This window comes from Oncorhynchus mykiss, chromosome 4 (genome assembly GCF_057628025.1).
Source record: "Oncorhynchus mykiss isolate SJ-2025 chromosome 4, ASM5762802v1, whole genome shotgun sequence".
NCBI classification, from domain to species: domain Eukaryota; kingdom Metazoa; phylum Chordata; class Actinopteri; order Salmoniformes; family Salmonidae; genus Oncorhynchus; species Oncorhynchus mykiss.
This window is the reverse complement of record NC_143025.1, coordinates 8,952,977-8,974,953: the sequence shown is the minus strand read 5'-3', so window position 1 is coordinate 8,974,953 and position 21,977 is coordinate 8,952,977. Positions and strand designations below refer to the sequence as shown.

The window sequence follows — 21,977 nt, the reverse complement described above, 5'->3', positions numbered from 1 at the left end:
GTGTGAGGTTGGGTTACCTGGTGCTCCTAGTGTGTGAGGTTGGGTTACCTGGTACTCCTAGTGTTGGTGTGAGGTTGGGTTACCTGGTGCCCCTAGTGTGTGAGGTTGGGTTACATGGTACTCCTAGTGTGTGAGGTTGGGTTACCTGGTACTCCTAGTGTGTGAGGTTGGGTTACCTGGTGCTCCTAGTGTGCTGGTGTGAGGTTGGGTTACCTGGTGCTCCTAGTGTGTGAGGTTGGGTTACCTGGTGCTCCTAGTGTGTTGGTGTGAGGTTGGGTTACCTAGTGCTCCTAGTGTGTGAGGTTGGGTTACCTGGTACTCCCAGTGTGTGAGGTTGGGTTACCTGGTGCTCCTAGTGTGTTGGTGTGAGGTTGGGTTTCCCGGTGCTCCTAGTGTGTGAGGTTGGGTTACCCGGTGCTCCTAGTGTGTGAGGTTGGGTTACCTGGTGCTCCTAGTGTGTGAGGTTGGGTTACCTGGTGTAAGGTTGGCCAGGTTATCTGCTTGGAGGACCATGGCCTTGACGCGGTGGACCAGGGTCTGATACTGGAGCAGAATAAACAGCTGACCCTGGACCTGTGGGCTGAGGCTCAGTCCTCTACTGGTCGCCGCATCCTGGGAGGTCAGGCTCTGCACGGGGTCAAAGGTAAAAAAGGGCAAACAATCTGATGCCCGACTGTAAGCAATCTAGAAGGCATGGAATTCTGTCACAGACAACCTGTAGCCTTACAAAACAAGCCTTGGGACACAGGGTAGCCTAGTGGTTAGAGTGTTGGACTAGTAACTGAAAGGTTGCAAGTTCAAATCCCCGAGCTGACAAGGTACAAATCTGTCGTTCTGCCCCTGAACAAGGCAGTTAACCCATTGTTCCTAGGCCGTCAGTTGAGTACCAAATCTCACAACACCTGGATAAATGTTAATCATGTAACGTCAGTAATCACATCAATATAACATCGCAATCCGATGCCCAACTGACTGCGATCGAGATGCCGTGGCATTCATTCAGTGGTTAATTTGTGCAGCAAAACAATTGCTTTGCAAACGGTTCTGGAACGCACCCAGACGGACTGTTTTCATACAGCAGAGAACAGTTAATAATGTCAAACTGCTTGGATCATTGTCACATGACTAAAGGACACTAACTAAGCCTGTACCATGATCCCTGCTATCACAGAGCAGGTCTTACCCTTGACGCTGCACGTAACACGACATAACAGAAGAAAATATAAATTTATTTGATCGATGTAACCTATTTTTCTCTTCACGCTGTCTTTCATACTAAAATGCTCATCTACATTACCATTAACCTAATTTCAAATGATAAAATCACAAACTCCATCTGTCTTGGACATAACAATCCCATGTTCACCCGTAGATCTCTTCGTCACAGATCCCCAGACTGACGTCAATTCAAAACACCAGTAGATGTATCATCTCTCTCATACTAATGCTCTTTCCAATACAGTACATTAACCTAATTTATTTTTCAATTGATAAACTCATCCATGTCCTCTTCACACAGATCACAGAAGTCAATTCAAAACACGTCATCAGTATCACCATCACAATTATATTTTGCTGAACACATCAATTCAAACGACCAAAGACCACTACCTTTTTTAGCTTCCACTTCTTGGGGCTAAGCTCCTTAGTACAGTAGATGGAATGATCTGTCTTCCAGTCCTTTCCCCCCAGCTGTACCTCTAGTTCCCCAAGCAGAGACCGTCTCAGGCTGGGTAGGTTTCGTGTGTACACGACCAGTCTGAGCACACAGTGCTGAAGTTCCTCCAGGGAACCAGCCTTCATGGTCAAGCCCAGGGTGTGGGGGTCCGGATTAGGCCCAGGGCTAAGGCTGGAGTTGGGGCTAAGGCTGGGGCTACAGAGGGTGGAGGCCTGGAGGGGGCAGGGGCACAGAGGGGCTAGGTTGGCCATCACAGACACCTCCCCCAGGCGGTGAGTGGTTCCGGTCAGGCTGAGGACCGTGATGCTCAGGGTGCCTTTCTCTGAGGAGAAGGACATGGTGAAGTGGAGGGTTGGGGCCGGCCGAGCTGGTGCTCTGCAGCTGGACCCGTAGTGGAGGGTATGGAGTGGGATGGGGGCGAAGTGGCCATCCTCGGGGGCGCAGGTGGAAGGGGTATGGTATGAGGATGTACTGGTGAGTCTTCTGCGCTCGCTGTACAGGCTGTGTCCTGTGATGGAGCAACTCCGCTCCAGAGTCTGGCGAGTCTTGGAGATGAGACCCAGACGAGGGAGGGAGGGGAAAGAGGAGCGTCCACCACCATGGTGGGAGTTCATGGGCTTGTAGTGCGGGGAGGCGATGGAGGGTGTGGATAGACGACGCAGGGGGAAGTAGGACTTGGGATGCTGCTCCTTGTGCTCGGAGGAGGCTCCACGGGAGGAGCGGTCGGAGGAGAGGGGAAGGGTGGTGAAGTCGTCATCGGAGGGAGTAGAGCTGCTGAAGGTGGTGGGGTACTCCACCACCTCCCCGTCTAGATCCTCATCCTGCTGCCTGGTTGTGGTGGTCCCTGCCTGGGGAGGATGAGGTGAAGCGGGGCTCAGTGCCTGGACTCCCAGGGTCATGGTGTCACCAGGTGGTGGTGGAGTTCTGGGCTCCTGGTCTTGGAGAGGACAGGTCTTACTCCTCTTCCAGCACAACACACAGCCCAGGATTAGACAGAGACAGAATGTCACCAAGCCAACCAACAGCAGAACCTGCAGATGGACTACAGAACAAGGAAGATTTAAAAATATATATATATTGATTGATTTAATGCTTCCTTCTCCATTTTGTACCATGATCATTGTCAATGACTTACTAGCTAGCAGATGTGGACTGGGACTAGAAATCAGTCCTGCTATTTCACACGGCCCATTTGAAATATATACAGTATATATACATCATTCAAATGGCCGTGTGAAATACACTGCTCAAAAAAATCCTAGATCTGAATGAATGAAATATTCTTATTAAATACTTTTTTATTTACATAGTTGAATGTGTTGACAACAAAATCACACAAAAATGATCAATGGAAATAAAATGTATCAACCCATGGAGGTCTGGATTTGGAGTCACGCTCAAAATTAAAGTGGAAAAACACACTACAGGCTGATCCAACTTTGATGTAATGTCCTTAAAACAAGTCAAAATGAGGCTCAGTAGTGTGTGTGGCCTCCACGTGCCTGTATGACCTCCCTACAACGCCTGGGCATGCTCCTGATGAGGTGGCGGATGGTCTCCTGAGGGATTTTTTGAACAGTGTATATAATTCAAATGGGCCGTGTGAAATAGCAGGACTGATTTCTAGTCCCAGTCCACATCTGCTAGCTAGTAAGTCATTGACAATGATCATGGTACAAAATGGAGAAGGAAGCATTAAATCAACCTTTTCCTTACAGACCTGAGCTAAGCATTATAAGTCAACAACCACATTTTAAGTTAAAAGAAAACTTGACATTGTTACATTATTTGTACAGTATTTGATGATATTAGTCATATTTTTTTACGCTGAGATGATTTATAACAACATATAGGTTTTTTTTGCTAGCTGAACCATACCTCCCAGCTGAACCATACATCCACGCTGAACCATACATCCACGCTGAACCATACATCCACGCTGAACCATACATCCACGCTGAACCATACATCCACGCTGAACCATACATCCACGCTGAACCATACCTCCCAGCTGAACCATACCTCCCAGCTGAACCATACATCCACGCTGAACCATACATCCACGCTGAACCATACCTCCCAGCTGAACCATACATCCACGCTGAACCATACCTCCCAGCTGAACCATACCTCCCAGCTGAACCATACCTCCACGCTGAACCACACCTCCCAGCTGAACCATACCTCCCAGATGAACTATACCTCCCTGCTGAACCATAGCTCCCAGCTGAACCATACCTCCCAGCTGAACCATACCTCCCAGCTGAACTATACCTCCCAGCTGAACCATACATCCACGCTGAACCATACATCCACGCTGAACCATACCTCCCAGCTGAACCATACCTCCCAGCTGAACCATACATCCACGCTGAACCATACATCCACGCTGAACCATACATCCACGCTGAACCATACCTTCACGCTGAACCATACCTCCCAGCTGAACTATACCTCCCAGCTGAACCATACATCCCAGCTGAACTATACCTCCCAGCTGAACCATACCTCCCAGCTGAACCATACCTTCCAGCTGAACCATACCTCCCAGCTGAACTATACCTCCCAGCTGAACTATACCTCCCAGCTGAACTATACCTCCCAGCTGAACCATACCTCCCAGCTGAACTATACCTCCCAGCTGAACTATACCTCCCAGCTGAACCATACCTCCCAGCTGAACTATACCTCCCAGCTGAACTATACCTCCCAGCTGAACCATACCTCCCAGCTGAACCATACCTCCCAGCTGAACTATACCTCCCAGCTGAACCAGACATCCCAGCTGAACTATACCTCCCAGCTGAACCAGACATCCCAGCTGAACTATACCTCCCAGCTGAACCATACCTCCCAGCTGAACCATACATCCCAGCTGAACTATACCTCCCAGCTGAACCATACCTCCACGCTGAACCATACCTCCCAGCTGAACTATACCTCCCAGCTGAACCATACCTCCCAGCTGAACTATACCTCCCAGCTGAACCATACCTCCCAGCTGAACCATACATCCCAGCTGAACCATACCTCCCAGCTGAACAATACATCCATGCTGAACCATACATCCACGCTGAACCATACCTTCACGCTGAACCATACCTCCCAGCTGAACCATACATCCCAGCTGAACCATACCTCCCTGCTGAACCATACCTTCCAGCTGAACCATACCTTCCAGCTGAACCATACCTCCCTGCTGAACCATACATCCCTGCTGAACCATACCTTCCAGCTGAACTATACCTTCCAGTTGCTTGGTGAACAGGACCTGTATGAGCAGCCAGAAGAACAGTACGACCATAATGCCTTCGATCATTCCTTTACAGCAGAAGAGTACCACTGCCTGCCACAGGGTCTGGTCAGGGTATTCCTCATCGTGGTAAGGCATGGTGCTGGTGATGCCCGAATGTCTTATTGGACTTGAGTTATTATTTTAAGTGAAGCGAAATGTCTTAAGAGTGCATCTTCGTGGATGCCCTTGGGCTCTATTGAGTGAGCAGAAACTTCAACTTAAATATGGATCCTAGGAGAGATAGCTTACTCCATAGCTCAACTCCTACTCCAGTATATTAGATCCAGAATAATTCGTAGATATATAAGTGGTTCTACAGGGAGGACCTGGGTCCCAGAGGTCTTATTGGGACTTGACTTATTCCGTTCAGCTCCTAGTGGAGCAGAGGGCCTCAACAGTGCTAGTCTCCAGAGAATTGTGGGGTCCTACTGGAAATTCTCCACAGAAATATGGTGCCTCTAAACATCCACTGGATCCATTACACAGAGTTAGGACTCATTGCTGAGCTAGGATGGATAGTACATTCTGTTCAGTAAAGGGAAACCCTGAGTTTAGATATGAGGTATCTAAACATCCACCAGGTTCCACAAAACTACAGTTAGGGTTTAGGATGGATATGTTATTGTGTGCAGCATAAGAAGAGACAGTTCTGGTTTAGGATTGTTGTCATTCTGTGCAGCACAGGGAAGAGCCTGAGATTAAATCCTGTAGGTACTTCACTTTATTTCGAAACATCCGTACCAGTTCAGAGAATCCAGAAGAGTTCGGACAGATTCCCGAGTTAGGACGGATTACCGAGTTCGGACAGATTGCCGAGTTCGGACGGATAGCCGAGTTCGGACAGATTGCTGAAGTTAGGACGGATTGCAGAGTTCGGACGGATTGCCGAAGCTAGTACGGATTGCCGAGTTCGGACGGATTGCCGAGTTCGTACGGATAGCCGAGTTCGTACAGATTACCGAGTTCGGCCGGATTGCCGAAGTTAGGACGGATTGCAGAGTTCGTACGGATTTCCGAGTTCGGACGGATAGCCGAGTTCGGACGGATTGCCGAGTTCGGACGGATTGCCGAGTTCGGACGGATTGCCGAGTTAGGACGGATTGCCGAGTTAGTACGAATTGCCGAGTTCGGACAGATAGCCGAGTTCGGAAAGATTGCAGAGTTCGGACGGATTGCCGAGTTCGGACGGATTGCCGAGTTCGAACGGATTGCCGAGTTCGGACGGATTGCCGAGTTCGGACGGATTGCCGAGTTCGGACGGATTGCCGAGTTCGGACGGATTGCAGAGTTCGGACGGATTGCAGAGTTCGGACGGATTGCCGAGTTCGGACGGATTGCCGAGTTAGGACGGATTGCCGAGTTAGGACGGATTGCCGAGTTAGGACGGATTGCCGAGTTAGGACGGATTGCAGGATGATTGCATTCTGTGAAGCAGAGCAGCGTTTCACTCATGTCAGTACTTCCTCTGATCCGTGTCTTTATCCCTCATCCGTGTCTTTATTCCTGCTCCGTGTCTTTATTCCTGCTCCGTGTCTTTATTCCTGCTCCGTGTCTTTATTCCTGCTCTGTGTCTTTATTCCTGCTCCGTGTCTTTATCCCTGCTCCGTGTCTTTATCCCTGCTCCGTGTCTTTATCCCTGCTCCGTGTCTTTATCCCTGCTCTGTGTCTTTACTCCTGATCCGTGTCTTTATTCCTGCTCCGTGTCTTTATTCCTGCTCCGTGTCTTTATCCCTGCTCCGTGTCTTTATCCCTGCTCCGTGTCTTTATCCCTGCTCCGTGTCTTTATTCCTGCTCCGTGTCTTTATCCCTGCTCCGTGTCTTTATCCCTGCTCCGTGTCTTTATCCCTGCTCCGTGTCTTTATCCCTGCTCCGTGTCTTTATTCCTGCTCCGTGTCTTTATCCCTGATCCGTGTCTTTATCCCTGATCCGTGTCTTTATCCCTGCTCCGTGTCTTTATTCCTGCTCCGTGTCTTTATCCCTGCTCCGTGTCTTTATCCCTGATCCGTGTCTTTACTCCTGCTTCGTGTCCTTATCCCTGCTCCGTGTCTTCATTCCCAATCCAAAATCTCTTTCTTTCTTTCTTCTTTAGCTTTTCTCTTCAGAAGGCTCTTTGTTTGCCCCACATTGCTTCAGAGTGATGATCAAAGTCACAAACAAAGGAAAAACACAACTTTGAATTTTGGCAGTCAACATCACAATGTCCTTGACATCTAGATGACATGACAGAATGGTCAGGAAGATCTAATCTGTACAACTCCATAGTTATTATTAGTATCACAAAGTCTGATCTTCAAATTTGTAATGATGCATCAACCTTATATCATTCCAAAAATCCCCGTTTCCACACTGCTTCAAGGATGGGTTGACCAATCTTGCAGTCCTTCTCCAATGTCCTCTCTGTGATTCAACTGTCTCAATCCAGCCAGGATAATAATTCCAGAGATTAAACGTTTTGGTAATTCCCTCTTCTACAGAGAGACTCCCCAGTGAGAGAGGGGCCGGGCGGGGGAGGGGGGAAGGCGGGAGGGGAGGGGGGGCCGGGCGGGGGAGGGGGGAAGGCGAGAGGGGGAGGAGGGGCCTGGAGGGGGAGTAGGGGCCGGGAGGGCGGAAGGTGGGAGGGGGGGAGGGGCCGGGAGGGGGAGGAGGGGCCGGAGGGAAGGCAGGAGGGGGAAGAGGGAAGGCAGGAGGGGGGAGGAGGGGCCGGGAGGGGGAGGAGGGGCCGGGAGGGTGGGAGGAGGGAAGGCGGGAGGGGGAGGAGGGGCCAGGAAGGGGAGGAGGGGCCGTGAGGGGGAGGAGGGAAGGCGGGAGGGGGAGGAGGGAAGGCTGGAGGGGAACAAGGGAAGGCGGGAGGGGAACAAGGGAAGGCGGGAGGGGGATGAGGGAAGGCGGGAGGGGGATGAGGGAAGGCGGGAGGGGGGAGGAGGGGCCGGAAGGAGGAGGAGGGGGAGGGAAAGCGGGAGGGGGAGGAGGGGCCGGGAAGGGGAGGAGGGGCCGGGAGGGGGAGGAGGGGCCGGGAGGGCGGGTGGAGGGGCCCAGGAGGAGGAGGGTACGCGGGAGGGGGAGGAGGGGCCAGGAGGGGCCGGGAGGGTGGGTGGAGGGGCCCAGGAGGAGGGGCCTGGGAGGGGGAGGAAGGAGGGGTTACAGGATGAATTAAACCATTGCTCCAGATGTCAATCCAGCAGTGAAGCGAGTACCGACCTCTCTCTCTCACACACACAGTACACTTACCCTTCACCCCTCATCCATGTACATAGACCAACACCAACCCCCCCCCCCCCCCCTAAGCTGTCACTTCTATTAGCATGTCCACTGTCATCCGTCTGTTGCACATCCGAGTTCAGGAATTGACTCTCCTAATCCGGAAACAAACTCCTTCTCTCCGTTCCACACACACATGGACAAAAACACACTTGAAGATGTTGCGGAGGAGTCATTAAAACTCGTTTTTCAACCACTACACAGATTTCTTGTTAACAAACTATAGTTTAGCAAGTTGCTTAGGACATCTACTTTGTGCATGACACAAGTAATTTTTCCAACAATTGTTTACAGACAGATAATTTCACTTAAAATTCACTGTATCACAATTCCAGTGGGTCAGAAGTTTACATACACTAAGTTGACTGTGCCTTTAAACAGTGTGGAAAATTCCAGAAAATGATGCAATGTCTTTAGAAGCTTCTGATAGGCTAATTTACATAATTTTAGTCAATTGGAGGTGTACCTGTGGATGTATTTCAAGGCCTACCTTCAAACACAGTGCCTTTTTGCTTGACATCATGGGAAAATCAAAAGAAATCAGCCAAGATCTCAGTAAAAAATGTCCTCTGGTCTGATGAAACAAAAATAGAACTGTTTGATCATAATGACCATAGTTATGTTTGGAGGAAAAAGGGGGAGGCTTGCAAGCTGAAGAACACCATCCCAACCGTGAAGCACGGGGGTGGCAGCATCATGTTGTGGGGGTGCTTTGCTGCAGGAGGGACTGGTGCTCTTCACAAAATAGATGGCATCATGAGGAAATAACATTTTGTGGATATATTTAAGCAACATCTCAAGACATCAGTTAACGCTTGGTCGTAAATGGGTCTTCCAAATGAAAAATGACCCCAAGCACACTTCCAAAGTTGTGGCAAAATGGCTAAAGGACAACAAAGTCAAGGTATTGGAGTGGCCATCACAAAGCCTTGACCTCAATCCTATAGAACATTTGTGGGCAGAACTGAAAAACTGTGAAAGAAATAAAAGCTGAAAGAAAATATTGTCTCTAATATTATTCTGACATTTCACATTCTTAAAATAAAGTGGTGATCCTAACTGACCTAAAACAGGGAATATTTACTAGGATTAAATGTCAGGAATTATGAAAAACTGAGTTGAAATGTATTTGACTAAGGTGTATGTAAACTTCCGACTTCAACTGTATATCTATACACATACATCTATACACATACATCTATATAAATCTATACATCTATACACATACATCTATACACATACATCTATATATATCTATACACACACATCTATACATCTATACACATACATCTATACACATACATCTATATAAATCTATACATCTATACACATACATCTATACACATACATCTATATATATCTATACACACACATCTATACACACACATCTATACATATACATCTATACACATACATCTATATATATCTATACATCTATACACATACATCTATACACACACATCCATCTACACACATACATCTATACACATACATCTTTATCTGGCCAATGGCCAAATAACACATATCCTTTTTCAGACTTAATATATGTGGGGCGGCAGGGTAGCCTAGTGGTTAGAGTGTAGGGGCGGCAGGGTAGCCTAGTGGTTAGAGTGTAGAGGTGGCAGGGTAGCCTAGTGGTTAGAGTGTAGAGGTGGCAGGGTAGCCTAGTGGTTAGAGTGTAGAGGCGGCAGGGTAGCCTAGTGGTTAGAGTGTAGAGGTGGCAGGTTAGCCTAGTGGTTAGAGTGTAGGGGTGGCAGGGTAGCCTAGTGGTTAGAGTGTAGGGGCGGCAGGGTAGCCTAGTGGTTAGAGTGTAGAGGCGGCAGGTAGCCTAGTGGTTAGAGTGTAGAGGCGGCAGGGTAGCCTAGTGGTTAGAGTGTAGAGGTGGCAGGGTAGCCTAGTGGTTAGAGTGTAGGGGCGGCAGGGTAGCCTAGTGGTTAGAGTGTAGGGGCGGCAGGGTAGCCTAGTGGTTAGAGTGTAGAGGCGGCAGGGTAGCCTAGTGGTTAGAGTGTAGAGGCGGCAGGGTAGCCTAGTGGTTAGAGTGTAGAGGTGGCAGGGTAGCCTAGTGGTTAGAGTGTAGGGGTGGCAGGGTAGCCTAGTGGTTAGAGTGTAGGGGCGGCAGGGTAGCCTAGTGGTTAGAGTGTAGAGGCGGCAGGTAGCCTAGTGGTTAGAGTGTAGAGGCGGCAGGGTAGCCTAGTGGTTAGAGTGTAGAGGTGGCAGGGTAGCCTAGTGGTTAGAGTGTAGGGGCGGCAGGGTAGCCTAGTGGTTAGAGTGTAGAGGTGGCAGGGTAGCCTAGTGGTTAGAGTGTAGGGGCGGCAGGGTAGCCTAGTGGTTAGAGTGTAGGGGCGGCAGGGTAGCCTAGTGGCTAGAGTGTAGAGGCGGCAGGGTAGCCTAGTGGTTAGAGTGTAGAGGCGGCAGGGTAGCCTAGTGGTTAGAGTGTAGAGGCGGCAGGTAGCATAGTGGTTAGAGTGTTGAACTAGTGACTGGAAGGTTGCAAGTTCAAACCCCCGAGCTGAGATACAAGATACAAATCGTTAACAGGCAGTTAACCCACTGTTCCTAGGCTGTCATTGCAGAATTTGTTCTATAAAATAAAATATAGACAAATTCCTCCCATTAATCCCCTATTACATTTCCATTGATCGTTAGTTCTCTATTGACTTCTCGTCCTGTATTTGTCTTTGAAATATTATATAGTGGCTAGGAAAAACTCCCTGGAAAGAAAGGAACCTAGGAAGAAACCAGACTCTGGCTGTGCCAGGTGTATAAGGGTCATTAAGGCTAGCTCGTTCTTCAATATGTTCAAATGTGCATAGAGGATCAGCAGGGTCAAATAATAATCACAGTGCTTCTAGAGAGTGCAAAAGGTCAGCACCTCAGGAGTAAATGTCAGTTGTCTTTTTATAGCCGAGCATTCAGAGGACAGGACAGAAAGTGTGTTCGCAGGAAAGAGAGCGAGAGAAGGTCGAAACAGCAGATCCAGGTTCCATATCCGCAGGCAGAACAACACAAACGGGATCAGCAGCATGACCAGGTGGACTGGGGACAGCCAGGAGTCGTCAGGCCAGGAAGGTCTGAGGCATGGTCCTAGAGCTCAGGTCCTCTGGGAGAGCGAGAGAAAGATGGGAGAATATTTAAGATCACAAAGGACACCAGATATCTGTGAGGTTATGGTAGAGGCTTAATAAAATAGTAATACACATTTGTAAATAAACAGAGCACAGATATGGACTCTGCTCCAGAGATGTCACTGGATGTAATCTGTTTAAGAGGCAATGCCGCCCCCAACAGGTCACTGGATCATACTGCATCCATCCTATACTGCATCCTTCCCATGAATACCCTCTTCATAATGCATAAGTAAACATAACACCTTATGTCAGTTATGACACATTCATAATGCATGACACACGTGCTAATAACGTCTCATATCCGCAGGCAGAACAACAGAAACTGGATCAGCAGCATGACCAGGTGGACTGGGGACAGCCAGGAGTCGTCAGGCCAGGAAGGTCTGAGGCATTAAGACCAACCAGGCTTTGGGTCTTATGAAGCAGCATGACAAATAGCAATAAAAAGTGAGAAAGGGACTTATTTCCTCAAGTTTATTTAGTTTCTCTTGTCCACATAAGAATACACTGAGTGAACAAACACCAAAAACATTTGAATCATTTCCTATCAATACATCAGGTCTTTGGTATATAATGCAGCTAGCTGGTGATTGAGGCATTTTGTGTGATTTGTGTAGTTTGCAGTGTGAGGTATACATGATTGTTAGCCTGGTTAAACCAGACTGAATGTTTTCGCAAAGTGAGATAACGCTGATCTGGAAACACTGACACAGCATTCGTTCAGTATGGTTTTACCAGGCTATGATTATGGCCCCATGATTGTACATACAGAATTATCATATTAAATAAGGTCCCTGACCAATGACTGGTTCGAAAGATAGACAGGTAGCTGAGCCCCCCACCCCAACCAACTACTTTCAAAGCATTTTGCGCTAATGAACACAACCCAGCTCCCATGACACAGATGTCACAAGTGAGGTAGACCTATTTCAGTGTCCCACTGTATGAAAACTGAACTATTTTCCTGAAGAGTATTCTAAGACAGACTACCCTGGTCCTGTGAGTTCCTGAGAAAATCACTTCCCGAGATGGAAATGCCTTAAAAATGGGAAGTTCAGTATTTTACAACTTAAACGCTAGATGGCTCCTCACCCTGAAAGGACAGTTTCTCCAGGGCCATAGACTACGTTCAGGGTGAGGAACAATGTAAACATCAAGTTGTAAAATACTGAACTTCCCCTTTAAATGAGGTAAGACGTGTATCGTTTCCTGTTTTACAAAACAGCTCGTCTCTGAGCTGTTACCAGTTGTTTACCTTTAGCTAATTGTAAGAGAACATGACTTTTGGGTGCATCAGTTTCACCTCACCCTGCCTGGGAACAGGGGGGGCGTGCACTTTAGGATGGTCTAAAATGTGCCAACTCCACCCAACCGACGACAAAGGCGAGTTAAAATGAACGCACCGGTTGAAAGTCCTTATTGGCATCCATATTGTCCTGCTGATGGCTATAATAACATATCGTAAACAGAAGTGACGGCAACATAATGTTAAAACCATCAAATGAGGTAGACAACTAATCGGCTCCAGAGTATAGCCAATCACCACACAGTATTTTGATGTAAAAACAAAAACACACAAAAAAAATAAAAAAATGTTTTTTTCACAAACCTTTTCAAATCATGCTTTTTTTTTGCTTTATTCTAAAGGTTTAGAAAATAAACAAAAATCCAATTGTGAGTCCTCCTTACATGACTTAAATAGATTAGTCGGTTCACAAGCAGTTTGTGATGTGGCAATAAGGGAAATTGTTCTTTACTAATACTGTAGCTCTCACAGCCAATGAATTGAGGTATACAAAGAAAACAGCACTTTTTTGTAATACGTGAAATTAAAAGAAATAAAAAAAATAAAAACATTGCAGAATACAAAATGTGCCTCTTCACCTGGTTCTAATTTAGATTTCTCCCAAAATGCATTTGTGTTCAATACAAAAGATAAAGTGATTGTACAACAGTTGATTGGTTGTCAGGGGTGGAATTAGAAAAAAATGAACTTATTAATAAAAAAGTAAATTCGTTTTTTAAGGTAAATTCCTTTGATTTTCCACTCCCATATTTGTCGTCAGTAACACAGACAAATTCAGTTTGACTAAAGAAGAGGTATTTGATTGAGCACTAATTTGTCCTCAAGGCCAATAGAATAACATGAGTAACACTGGAGAGAGACTGAGGGAGCACCATGCTCAGTTTGGCCCCTTGGAGGAAGAGGAGGATGCGGAGGAAGGGCTCTGAGAGGAGGAGAGGACACCAAAACCACTCTGTCCAGCAGGAGCCACTGTCTCTGACATCACAGAGGCTGCACCAGGAGTCTTCTGGGCGAACAGCATTCCTGCAGGGGAGACAAGAACACATTTGTTGGTCAGTAGTGGGCCTCTGTGCGAGTGTGACAAGTTCAATGCCACACCGCCTAAGGAATAAGGGGATCGGAGTTGTTTCTGAACGGGTCCGAAATGTCTCAAGAATCTGAAATACAGCATTACTAATCATTTGATTACTCTCACCTGAGTATAGAGTTCCATTGACCTCCACAGACACACTGATGCTGGCTGCCCCACTACTGGAAATACTGAGAGACAGGTCTTGTTCAGTGGTACTCTCTGAGGTGGGACAAAGACAAAATGAGACATTCTGTTAATGTTTAAAATTCAATTATGTGAGTAAATGTTTATGTTTGGCTTGACAATGGGCTGCAAATGGAGTTTAGAAAAATAACAAACAGATCTGAGAACAGGCTAAACCCGACTACGTAAGTGGTAGAATATGACAACTAACTGGTAGCCAACACACCCAGCCCAGTACCAACCGTTTCTGTTGTTGTTGAGTTTGAGTTGCTTCATGCCGGGGTTGAAGTGAGAGGCCATAGCCAGAAGGTTCTGTTGGAACGCCTGTTGCATCACTCTCTGCTGTTCCTCCATGGCCAAACGAGCCATCTTCATGTCTGGACCCTCTCCTCCGCCAGCAGCCCTCTCCAGCTTCTCTCGAAGGTGCTCCAAGGTGGCGGCCTGGGCTAGCTGCTGCTGCTGCCCTAGGGAGAGAGCATGGGCCATGGGTAGACGGCTTGGAAGCATGGGGGTTGAAATCTCCTCTGAAAGGGAACAGAGGGAGAGAACTTTTCATAGATTAATCGCCCCTCAAATATCAACATTTGAAATACTCACATTCAACAATCACCATTTTTCAAAACATGCCCATTAGATTCAATTCAGAAACATGGCCATTAGATTCAGAAACATGGCCATTAGATTAGTTTCAGAAGCATGGCCATTAGATTCAGAAACATGGCCATTAGATTAGTTTCAGAAGCATGGCCATTAGATTAGTTTCAGAAGCATGGCCATTAGATTAGTTTCAGAAACATGGCCATTAGATTCAGAAACATGGCCATTAGATTAGTTTCAGAAGCATGGCCATTAGATTAGTTTCAGAAGCATGGCCATTAGATTCGTTTCAGAAGCATGGCCATTAGATTCGTTTCAGAAGCATGGCCATTAGATTCGTTTCAGAAGCATGGCCATTAGATTCGTTTCAGAAGCATGGCCATTAGATTCGTTTCAGAAGCATGGCCATTAGATTCGTTTCAGAAGCATGGCCATTAGATTCGTTTCAGAAGCATGGCCATTAGATTCGTTTCAGAAGCATGGCCATTAGATTCGTTTCAGAAGCATGGCCATTAGATTCGTTTCAGAAGCATGGCCATTAGATTCGTTTCAGAAGCATGGCCATTAGATTCGTTTCAGAAGCATGGCCATTAGATTCGTTTCAGAAGCATGGCCATTAGATTCGTTTCAGAAGCATGGCCATTAGATTCGTTTCAGAAGCATGGCCATTAGATTCGTTTCAGAAGCATGGCCATTAGATTCGTTTCAGAAGCATGGCCATTAGATTCGTTTCAGAAGCATGGCCATTAGATTCGTTTCAGAAGCATGGCCATTAGATTCGTTTCAGAAGCATGGCCATTAGATTCGTTTCAGAAGCATGGCCATTAGATTCGTTTCAGAAGCATGGCCATTAGATTCGTTTCAGAAGCATGGCCATTAGATTAGTTTCAGAAGCATGGCCATTAGATTAGTTTCAGAAGCATGGCCATTAGATTAGTTTCAGAAGCATGGCCATTAGATTCGTTTCAGAAGCATGGCCATTAGATTAGTTTCAGAAGCATGGCCATTAGATTAGTTTCAGAAGCATGGCCATTAGATTAGTCTCAGAAGCATGGCCTTTAGATTCGTTTCAGAAGCATGGCCATTAGATTTGTTTCAGAAGCATGGCCATTAGATTCGTTTCAGAAGCATGGCCATTAGATTCGTTTCAGAAGCATGGCCATTAGATTCGTTTCAGAAGCATGGCCATTAGATTCGTTTCAGAAGCATGGCCATTAGATTCATTTCAGAAGCATGGCCATTAGATTAGTTTCAGAAGCATGGCCATTAGATTAGTTTCAGAAGCATGGCCATTAGATTAGTCTCAGAAGCATGGCCATTAGATTTGTTTCAGAAGCATGGCCATTAGATTCGTTTCAGAAGCATGGCCATTAGATTCGTTTCAGAAGCATGGCCATTAGATTAGTTTCAGAAGCATGGCCATTAGATTCGTTTTTTTGTGTAACCCTGTGTTGTTGTTCGTGTCACACTGCTTTGCTTTATCTTGGCCAGGTCGCAGTTGTAAATGAGAACTTGTTCTCAACTGGCCTCCCTGGTTAAATAAAATAAACAAACTAAACAGCAGAGGGTGTCATAACACATGAACTCTTTGTAAATGTGATCTCAAAACTAGGTAGCCCGTCACAAGGTACCCGTCACATGATAGCAGCTTTCACACTAGATGAACACCATGGTGGATTTCCAATCTACATACCAAAAACAATTACACCTTTAAAATATGTATACAAATACCTGTGGATCTTTTCAGAGATGGGCTGGGGGAGGTGTGCAGGCCGTTGTGACCGGCTGAGGAGTGGTGGGCCATCTTGAGGGGGGAGAGGAGGGAGTGGTGGGGCATCTTGGGGGGAGAGAGGAGGGAGTGGTGGGGGTGGCCAGGGGTGGTGGAGGGGGAGAAGTGGTACAGGCTGTTGCTGTGTCTTCGGCCTTCCCTCCGGTTACCGTCTATAGCAGCCTGGAGCTCGCCTGGAGAGCTCAGCCCTTTCTTCTCACACTCGTACGGGTACAGGTACTTCATATACCTGGGTGGACGTATGACAAGGCAGTGGTTGGATTTGTTATGCATTTAGAAGTACATTTCTATCATGAACAGAAAAATGTTTGTTGCCTATAAAGAAATCATTTCTCATTTGAAAACAACTAACATCTACAGAGTAGATGGGGTGTTGGTAGTTGTAGATAGTGTTGGGTTGTGTTCATTTGGGCACACTGTAAGAAGACGGTATAAATTGGTTTGCAAAGGAAAAATAAAAAACATTTCTTATTGGACAGGTTCACATAGTACCTCCCCCGTTGATCTCAATTTCGGGAGCATTTCCTTCTGTTTTGGTGCAGAATGAACATGGTCCAGAGTAGACTCACTGTGTGCGGAGGGTGAAGGCTGCTGAGGTGATGGAGGTGGGCAGGTTGAGTCCTCTCGTGATCTCTCTCCAGATCTTCTTGTTAATGACCTCCACCAGGCCGCCCTTCTCCGTCACCAGCTTGTAGAGCATGTACAGGTCCAGAATCTGCTTCGCCATGATGGGGATGCGGTTCACCGGGGTGCCTGGAGAAAGAGGTAAGAACAGGTAGAAGAGTTGAAACTAGACGTCTACAGATCCAAGATGGTGGCAGATATCATGATGGGGATGCGGTTCACCGGGGTGCCTGGAGAAAGAGGTAAAAACAGGTAGAAGAGTTGAAACTAGAGGTCTACAGATCCAAGATGGTGGCAGATATCATGATGGGGATGCGGTTCACCGGGGTGCCTGGAGAAAGAGGTAAAAACAGGTAGAAGACTTGAAACTAGAGGTCTACAGATCCAAGATGGTGGCAGATATCATGACGGAGATGTGGTTGACCAGGGTGCCTGGAGAAACATGGGTAACACTGAATGCATTCAACTGAAATGTGTCTTCTGCATCTGCAATCCAACCCCCCTGAACCAGAGAGGTGCGGGGGGGGGCTGCCATAATCAACATCCACGTCTTCGGCACCCGGGGAACAGTGGGTTAACTGCCTTGCACGGGGGCAGAATGACAGATTTTTACCTTGTCAGCTCGGGGATTCGATCCAGCAACCTTTCGGTTACTGGGCCCAACGTGAAGAACACCTATTTAACCCAGATTAAAACAGTCAGGTAATAGGAGAACTATTGTAAATGGCAGGTGGACCGAGTCATGGAGAGGAAGAGAGTGAGGATTGACAGTCAATCCTAAAACCAATTAACGAAGGGGGCTAAACGGCAGTTGTTGGGTTGGGATTATTTCTTACTTTAGACATCGGGATGAGTGTGTAAAACGCACATAAAACACACGTGTTTTCAAATCATGCCATTTGTTGCCGGGTGGGGAATTAAGGGCAGGAAGGGCTAACATGTAGCACAACCAGTAAACTTCTGTAGATGTCTGTCCCAAACAATGTCCTCTATTGTGGGTCCATTAGCCTACAAACCTACAGTAAAGCTAGAAGTCTATTCAGCAGCTCATGAAGAACCTGTATTTTGTCTTGTAAACCACTGTTTCATAACATAAAATTAAAAATAAATTAGGAAGATTGAATTGATTATTTTCAGCTTAACTGATTTGTAATGGAATTGATCCCTACCCTGACAACGAAGTCCAACACCTCAGAGATATAAAATTATACGTAAAATGAAGCCATTTCCATCTATGACCGATCACTGTAACTATAACTAACTGTACACAGCCAATCTGTAAATAGCACTTCATAATAATAATCTGCCCATCTATCACTTCAGTGGTAATGCTAAATTGTAATTATTTCACCTCTATGGCCTATTTATTGCCTTACCTCCTTACTTCATTTGCACACACTGTATACGGGTTTTTCTATTGTGTTACTGACTGTAAAGTTTGTTTATTCCATGTGTAACTCTGTGTTGTTTTTGTCACGCTGCTTTGCTTTATCTTGACCAGATCGCAGTTGTAAATGAGAACTTGTTCTCAACTGGGCTACCTGGTTATATAAAGGTGAAAAATAAAAAGCTGGCCGCCCAGCCAAACTGAGCAATCGAGGGAGAAGGGCCTTGGTCGGGGAGGTGACCAAGAAACCGATGGTCACTCTGACAGAGCTCCAGAGATCCTTTGTCGAGATGGGAGAACCTTTCAGAAGGACAACCATCTCTGCAACACTCCACCAATCAGACCTTTATGGTACAATGGCCAGACGGAAGCCACTCCTCAGTAAAAAGGTACGACAGTCCACTTGGAGTTTGCCAAAAAGACACCTAAAGGATTCTCAGACCATGAGAAACAAGATTCTCTGGTCTGACGAAACCAAGATGAACTCTTTGGCCTGAATGCCAAGCGTCACATCTGGAGGAAAACAGGCACCATCCCTACGGTGATGCATGGTGGTGGCAGCATTCATGCTGTGGGGATAATTTTCAGCAGCAGGGACTGGGAGACTAGTCAGGATCGAGGGAAAGATGAACGGGGCAAAATACAGAGAGAGCCTTGATGAAAACCTGCTTCCGAGAGCTCAGGACCTCACACTGGGGCGGAGGTTCACCTTCCAACAGGACAACAACACTAAGCACACAGCCAAGACAATGCAGGAGTGGCTTCGGAACGAGTCTCTGAATGTCCTTGCGTGGCCCAGCCAGACCCCGGTCTTGAACCTGATCTCACATCTCTGGACAGACCTGAAAATAGCTGTGCAGCGACGCTCCCCATCCAACCTGATAGAACTGGAGAAGAATTCCTCAAACCTCAAATACAGGTTTGCCAAGCTTGTAGCGTCACAACCAAGAAGACTCGAGGATGTAATCGCTGCCAAAGGTGTTTCAACAAAGTACTTAGTAAAGGGGCTGAATACTTATGTAAATGTGATTTCAGTTTTTTTTTTTATTACTTTTAATACATTTGCAAAAAAAAAATCTACGAACCTGTGTTTGCTTAGTCATTATGGGGTATTCTGTGTAGATTGATGAGGAGAAAAAAACGATTTAATCCATTTTAGAATAAGGCTGTAGCCTAACAAAGTGTGAAGGGTCTGAATACTTTCCGAATGCTGTTTGTGTGAAATTAGTTTGGATTTAGAATGGACCATTATCATACACCTGTCATGTCTACTAATGACCATAAGCAGCATCAGAGCTTGGAGAAACCTCATTACCGTGACCGAATGGTCACGTGGAATTCGACTGCGGTCATGAGTCTTGACCGCCAGTGTGGCGGTAATATAGTCACACTAACAACCCCTAGGCGTGAATACTTTCTGAAGGCACTGTATGAAAGAAGAGGCCCTGAATTAGAGGCTTGTTCATCCATCAGGCCTAATTGAAACACAGGGGCCCCTTAATCCAGACCCTTAACCCCCTTCATACCCCCCTCCTCACCCTCCATAACCCTACTTTGCATTGCTAATAGCGTTAGCGCAATAACATGCTAGCCGTTCCCATAAACTTCCAGTCGTTGAGCTAACAATTATTAATTTAAAAGCGCATTAAGCAGAAATATACATACATTTGAAAAATATCAATATTTGAGTATAGGGGAAAGACTGAACATACGGAGAAGCATGGTTAGGGGGGCTAAAGAGGGTACATTATTGTAAGGCGGAAAGAATGGCCTTAGCTTTAATCACAGCTGACATCTTCAATAACATTTGAACTGGAGGATTTGAACTGTTTAACCCGCCATTACTGACATTCCTGCAGTATTGCACTCATAAACCATTCATATTTTTCTCATTTTCTCGTGAAATGCAGTCTACAAATAAAGCTGGAGGAATTTCAGGAACCCGTTTAGAGGGATCCCAGGGAATCAAACCCACAGACATGGCTCCTAGGACATAAGGTTAAGATCGATCCTTACTTCTTAAAGATTGGTTCTGGAAAGAGTCGCTCATTTTTTCACAAACTGAAAGAGGAAATTGAACATTAAACAAGTCTTGGGTGAGTGCATGCTACGTTATTCTATGAGAGTTTAGATGAGTGGCGTGCTACGCTATTCTATGAGAGTTTAGATGAGTGGCATGCTACGCTATTCTATGAGAGTTTAGATGAGTGGCATGCTACGTTATTCTATGAGAGTTTAGGTGAGTGGCATGCTACGCTATTCTATGAGAGTTTAGGTGAGTGGCATGCTACGCTATTCTATGAGAGTTTAGATGAGTGGCATGCTAGGTTATTCTATGAGAGTTTAGATGAGTGGCATGCTACGCTATTCTATGAGAGTTTAGATGAGTGGCATGCTACGCTATTCTATGAGAGTTTAGAATGTGCAGTATAATCTTAAAACCGCTCGACTGAAGGTTCACATGTTCACTCCAAGTGAGGAATCCACAGGTGCAATGTTTTCGACAAAAGCAGAACTGGCTTTATAGTAAAAAAAAAAAAAAAGACTGGAGGTTTACCTCTTTTCTGCATGAAGACAAACAGTTCATCAAGGAACTCCTTCCGGTTTGGGTCACTGTCCAATTCATACAGCTGGGGATGGAAATTAACTTGTTAATAACTTTATCACAGAGTTAAATAGTCGCTTTCAAACTAGGGATTCCGTTGCTAAATGAGTTAAGACAGTAATTCTGTTCATAGATTCTGCATGCAGGAATTACTTATTGTCACAACCAGCCAAAAGCGGGAGGTTTTTAAAAATACTCACGTAGTTTAACCCAAAATTCACCAGACCTCTGTTCCTTCACTTTAATAATCAACTTTATAACTAACTTAGTTAACCCCTTCAGCCCCGAGATAACAGCCAAAAATCGGCTTTTCCTTGATCTGACTTTCATTTATCTGCCCGCCCAGCAATTACATGTAGCCTCACAATGAAGAGTTACTGATGTCTTTTCAGGACAACCAGGGATACAAGTAGAACACTACAATTTGACAAAACAGTTGAAGTCGTGAGTTTTATTGACAAATTCAAAGTCAGTGACAGGAGTTTGTGACATCAACTATGTGAGCTTATTACAGTATTATAGACACGATGTCCTGGGATTTCCTATGATCTCTATGTAGAAGAACCCCCTTACAGTATTATAGACACTATGACCTGGGATTTCCTATGATCTCTATGTAGAAGAACCCCTTACAGTATTATAGACACTATGTCCTGGGATTTCCTATGATCTCTATGTAGAAGAACCCCCTTACAGTAGTATAGACACGATGTCCTGGGATTTCCTATGATCTTCTATGTAGAAGAACCCCCTTACAGTAGTATAGACACGATGTCCTGGGATTTCCTATGATCCATGTAGAAGAACCCCTTACCTTCTAACGACTAGCGTAGCTTGTGGGGTCATTGAGCACAACATGTTACATGTGCGTGTTCTTGAGGGTCTCAGCTTGTCATAGATTGGTTTGAGCTACAAACCTTCGGACTCTTTTGTATAAAAAGACACGGCCCCGAGCCCCATCGGGATCTGCCGTCAGACCCCGTTAATCGCGCACTAATGGTTGGTATATACAGATGCAGAGGAAACCAATCTATAAAAAAAAAGGTATAAACCCA

General features: G+C 46.1%; 2 protein-coding genes across 4 annotated transcripts in view; both read right to left on the bottom strand.

Annotated features, from left to right (window-relative positions):
- Nucleotides 1–1,072: 1,072 nt before the first annotated feature.
- syt18b (synaptotagmin XVIIIb) lies at nt 1,073–5,304 on the bottom strand. The gene is made up of 2 exons (XM_090231066.1): nt 4,925–5,304; nt 1,073–2,720 (listed from the first exon to the last, which is right to left on the bottom strand). Exons 1-2 carry the CDS (start codon nt 5,067–5,069, stop codon nt 1,585–1,587), a joined length of 1,281 nt encoding a protein of 426 aa, XP_090087192.1. The 5' UTR covers nt 5,070–5,304; the 3' UTR covers nt 1,073–1,584.
- A 6,515-nt stretch (nt 5,305–11,819) lies between these two features.
- LOC110521233 (AT-rich interactive domain-containing protein 3B) overlaps nt 11,820–21,977 on the bottom strand; it is a 29,144-nt gene continuing 18,986 nt past the window's right edge. For all 3 annotated transcript variants that reach the window (XM_090231064.1, XM_090231065.1, XM_090231063.1), the window contains 6 exons: nt 20,875–20,947; nt 16,876–17,059; nt 16,249–16,535; nt 14,163–14,444; nt 13,861–13,956; nt 11,820–13,688 (listed from right to left, as the gene is read on the bottom strand). In XM_090231064.1, the coding sequence (XP_090087190.1) occupies nt 13,543–13,688; nt 13,861–13,956; nt 14,163–14,444; nt 16,249–16,535; nt 16,876–17,059; nt 20,875–20,947 (1,068 nt within the window). In that variant the 3' untranslated portion in view covers nt 11,820–13,542. The remainder of the gene's footprint in view (nt 13,689–13,860; nt 13,957–14,162; nt 14,445–16,248; nt 16,536–16,875; nt 17,060–20,874; nt 20,948–21,977) is intronic.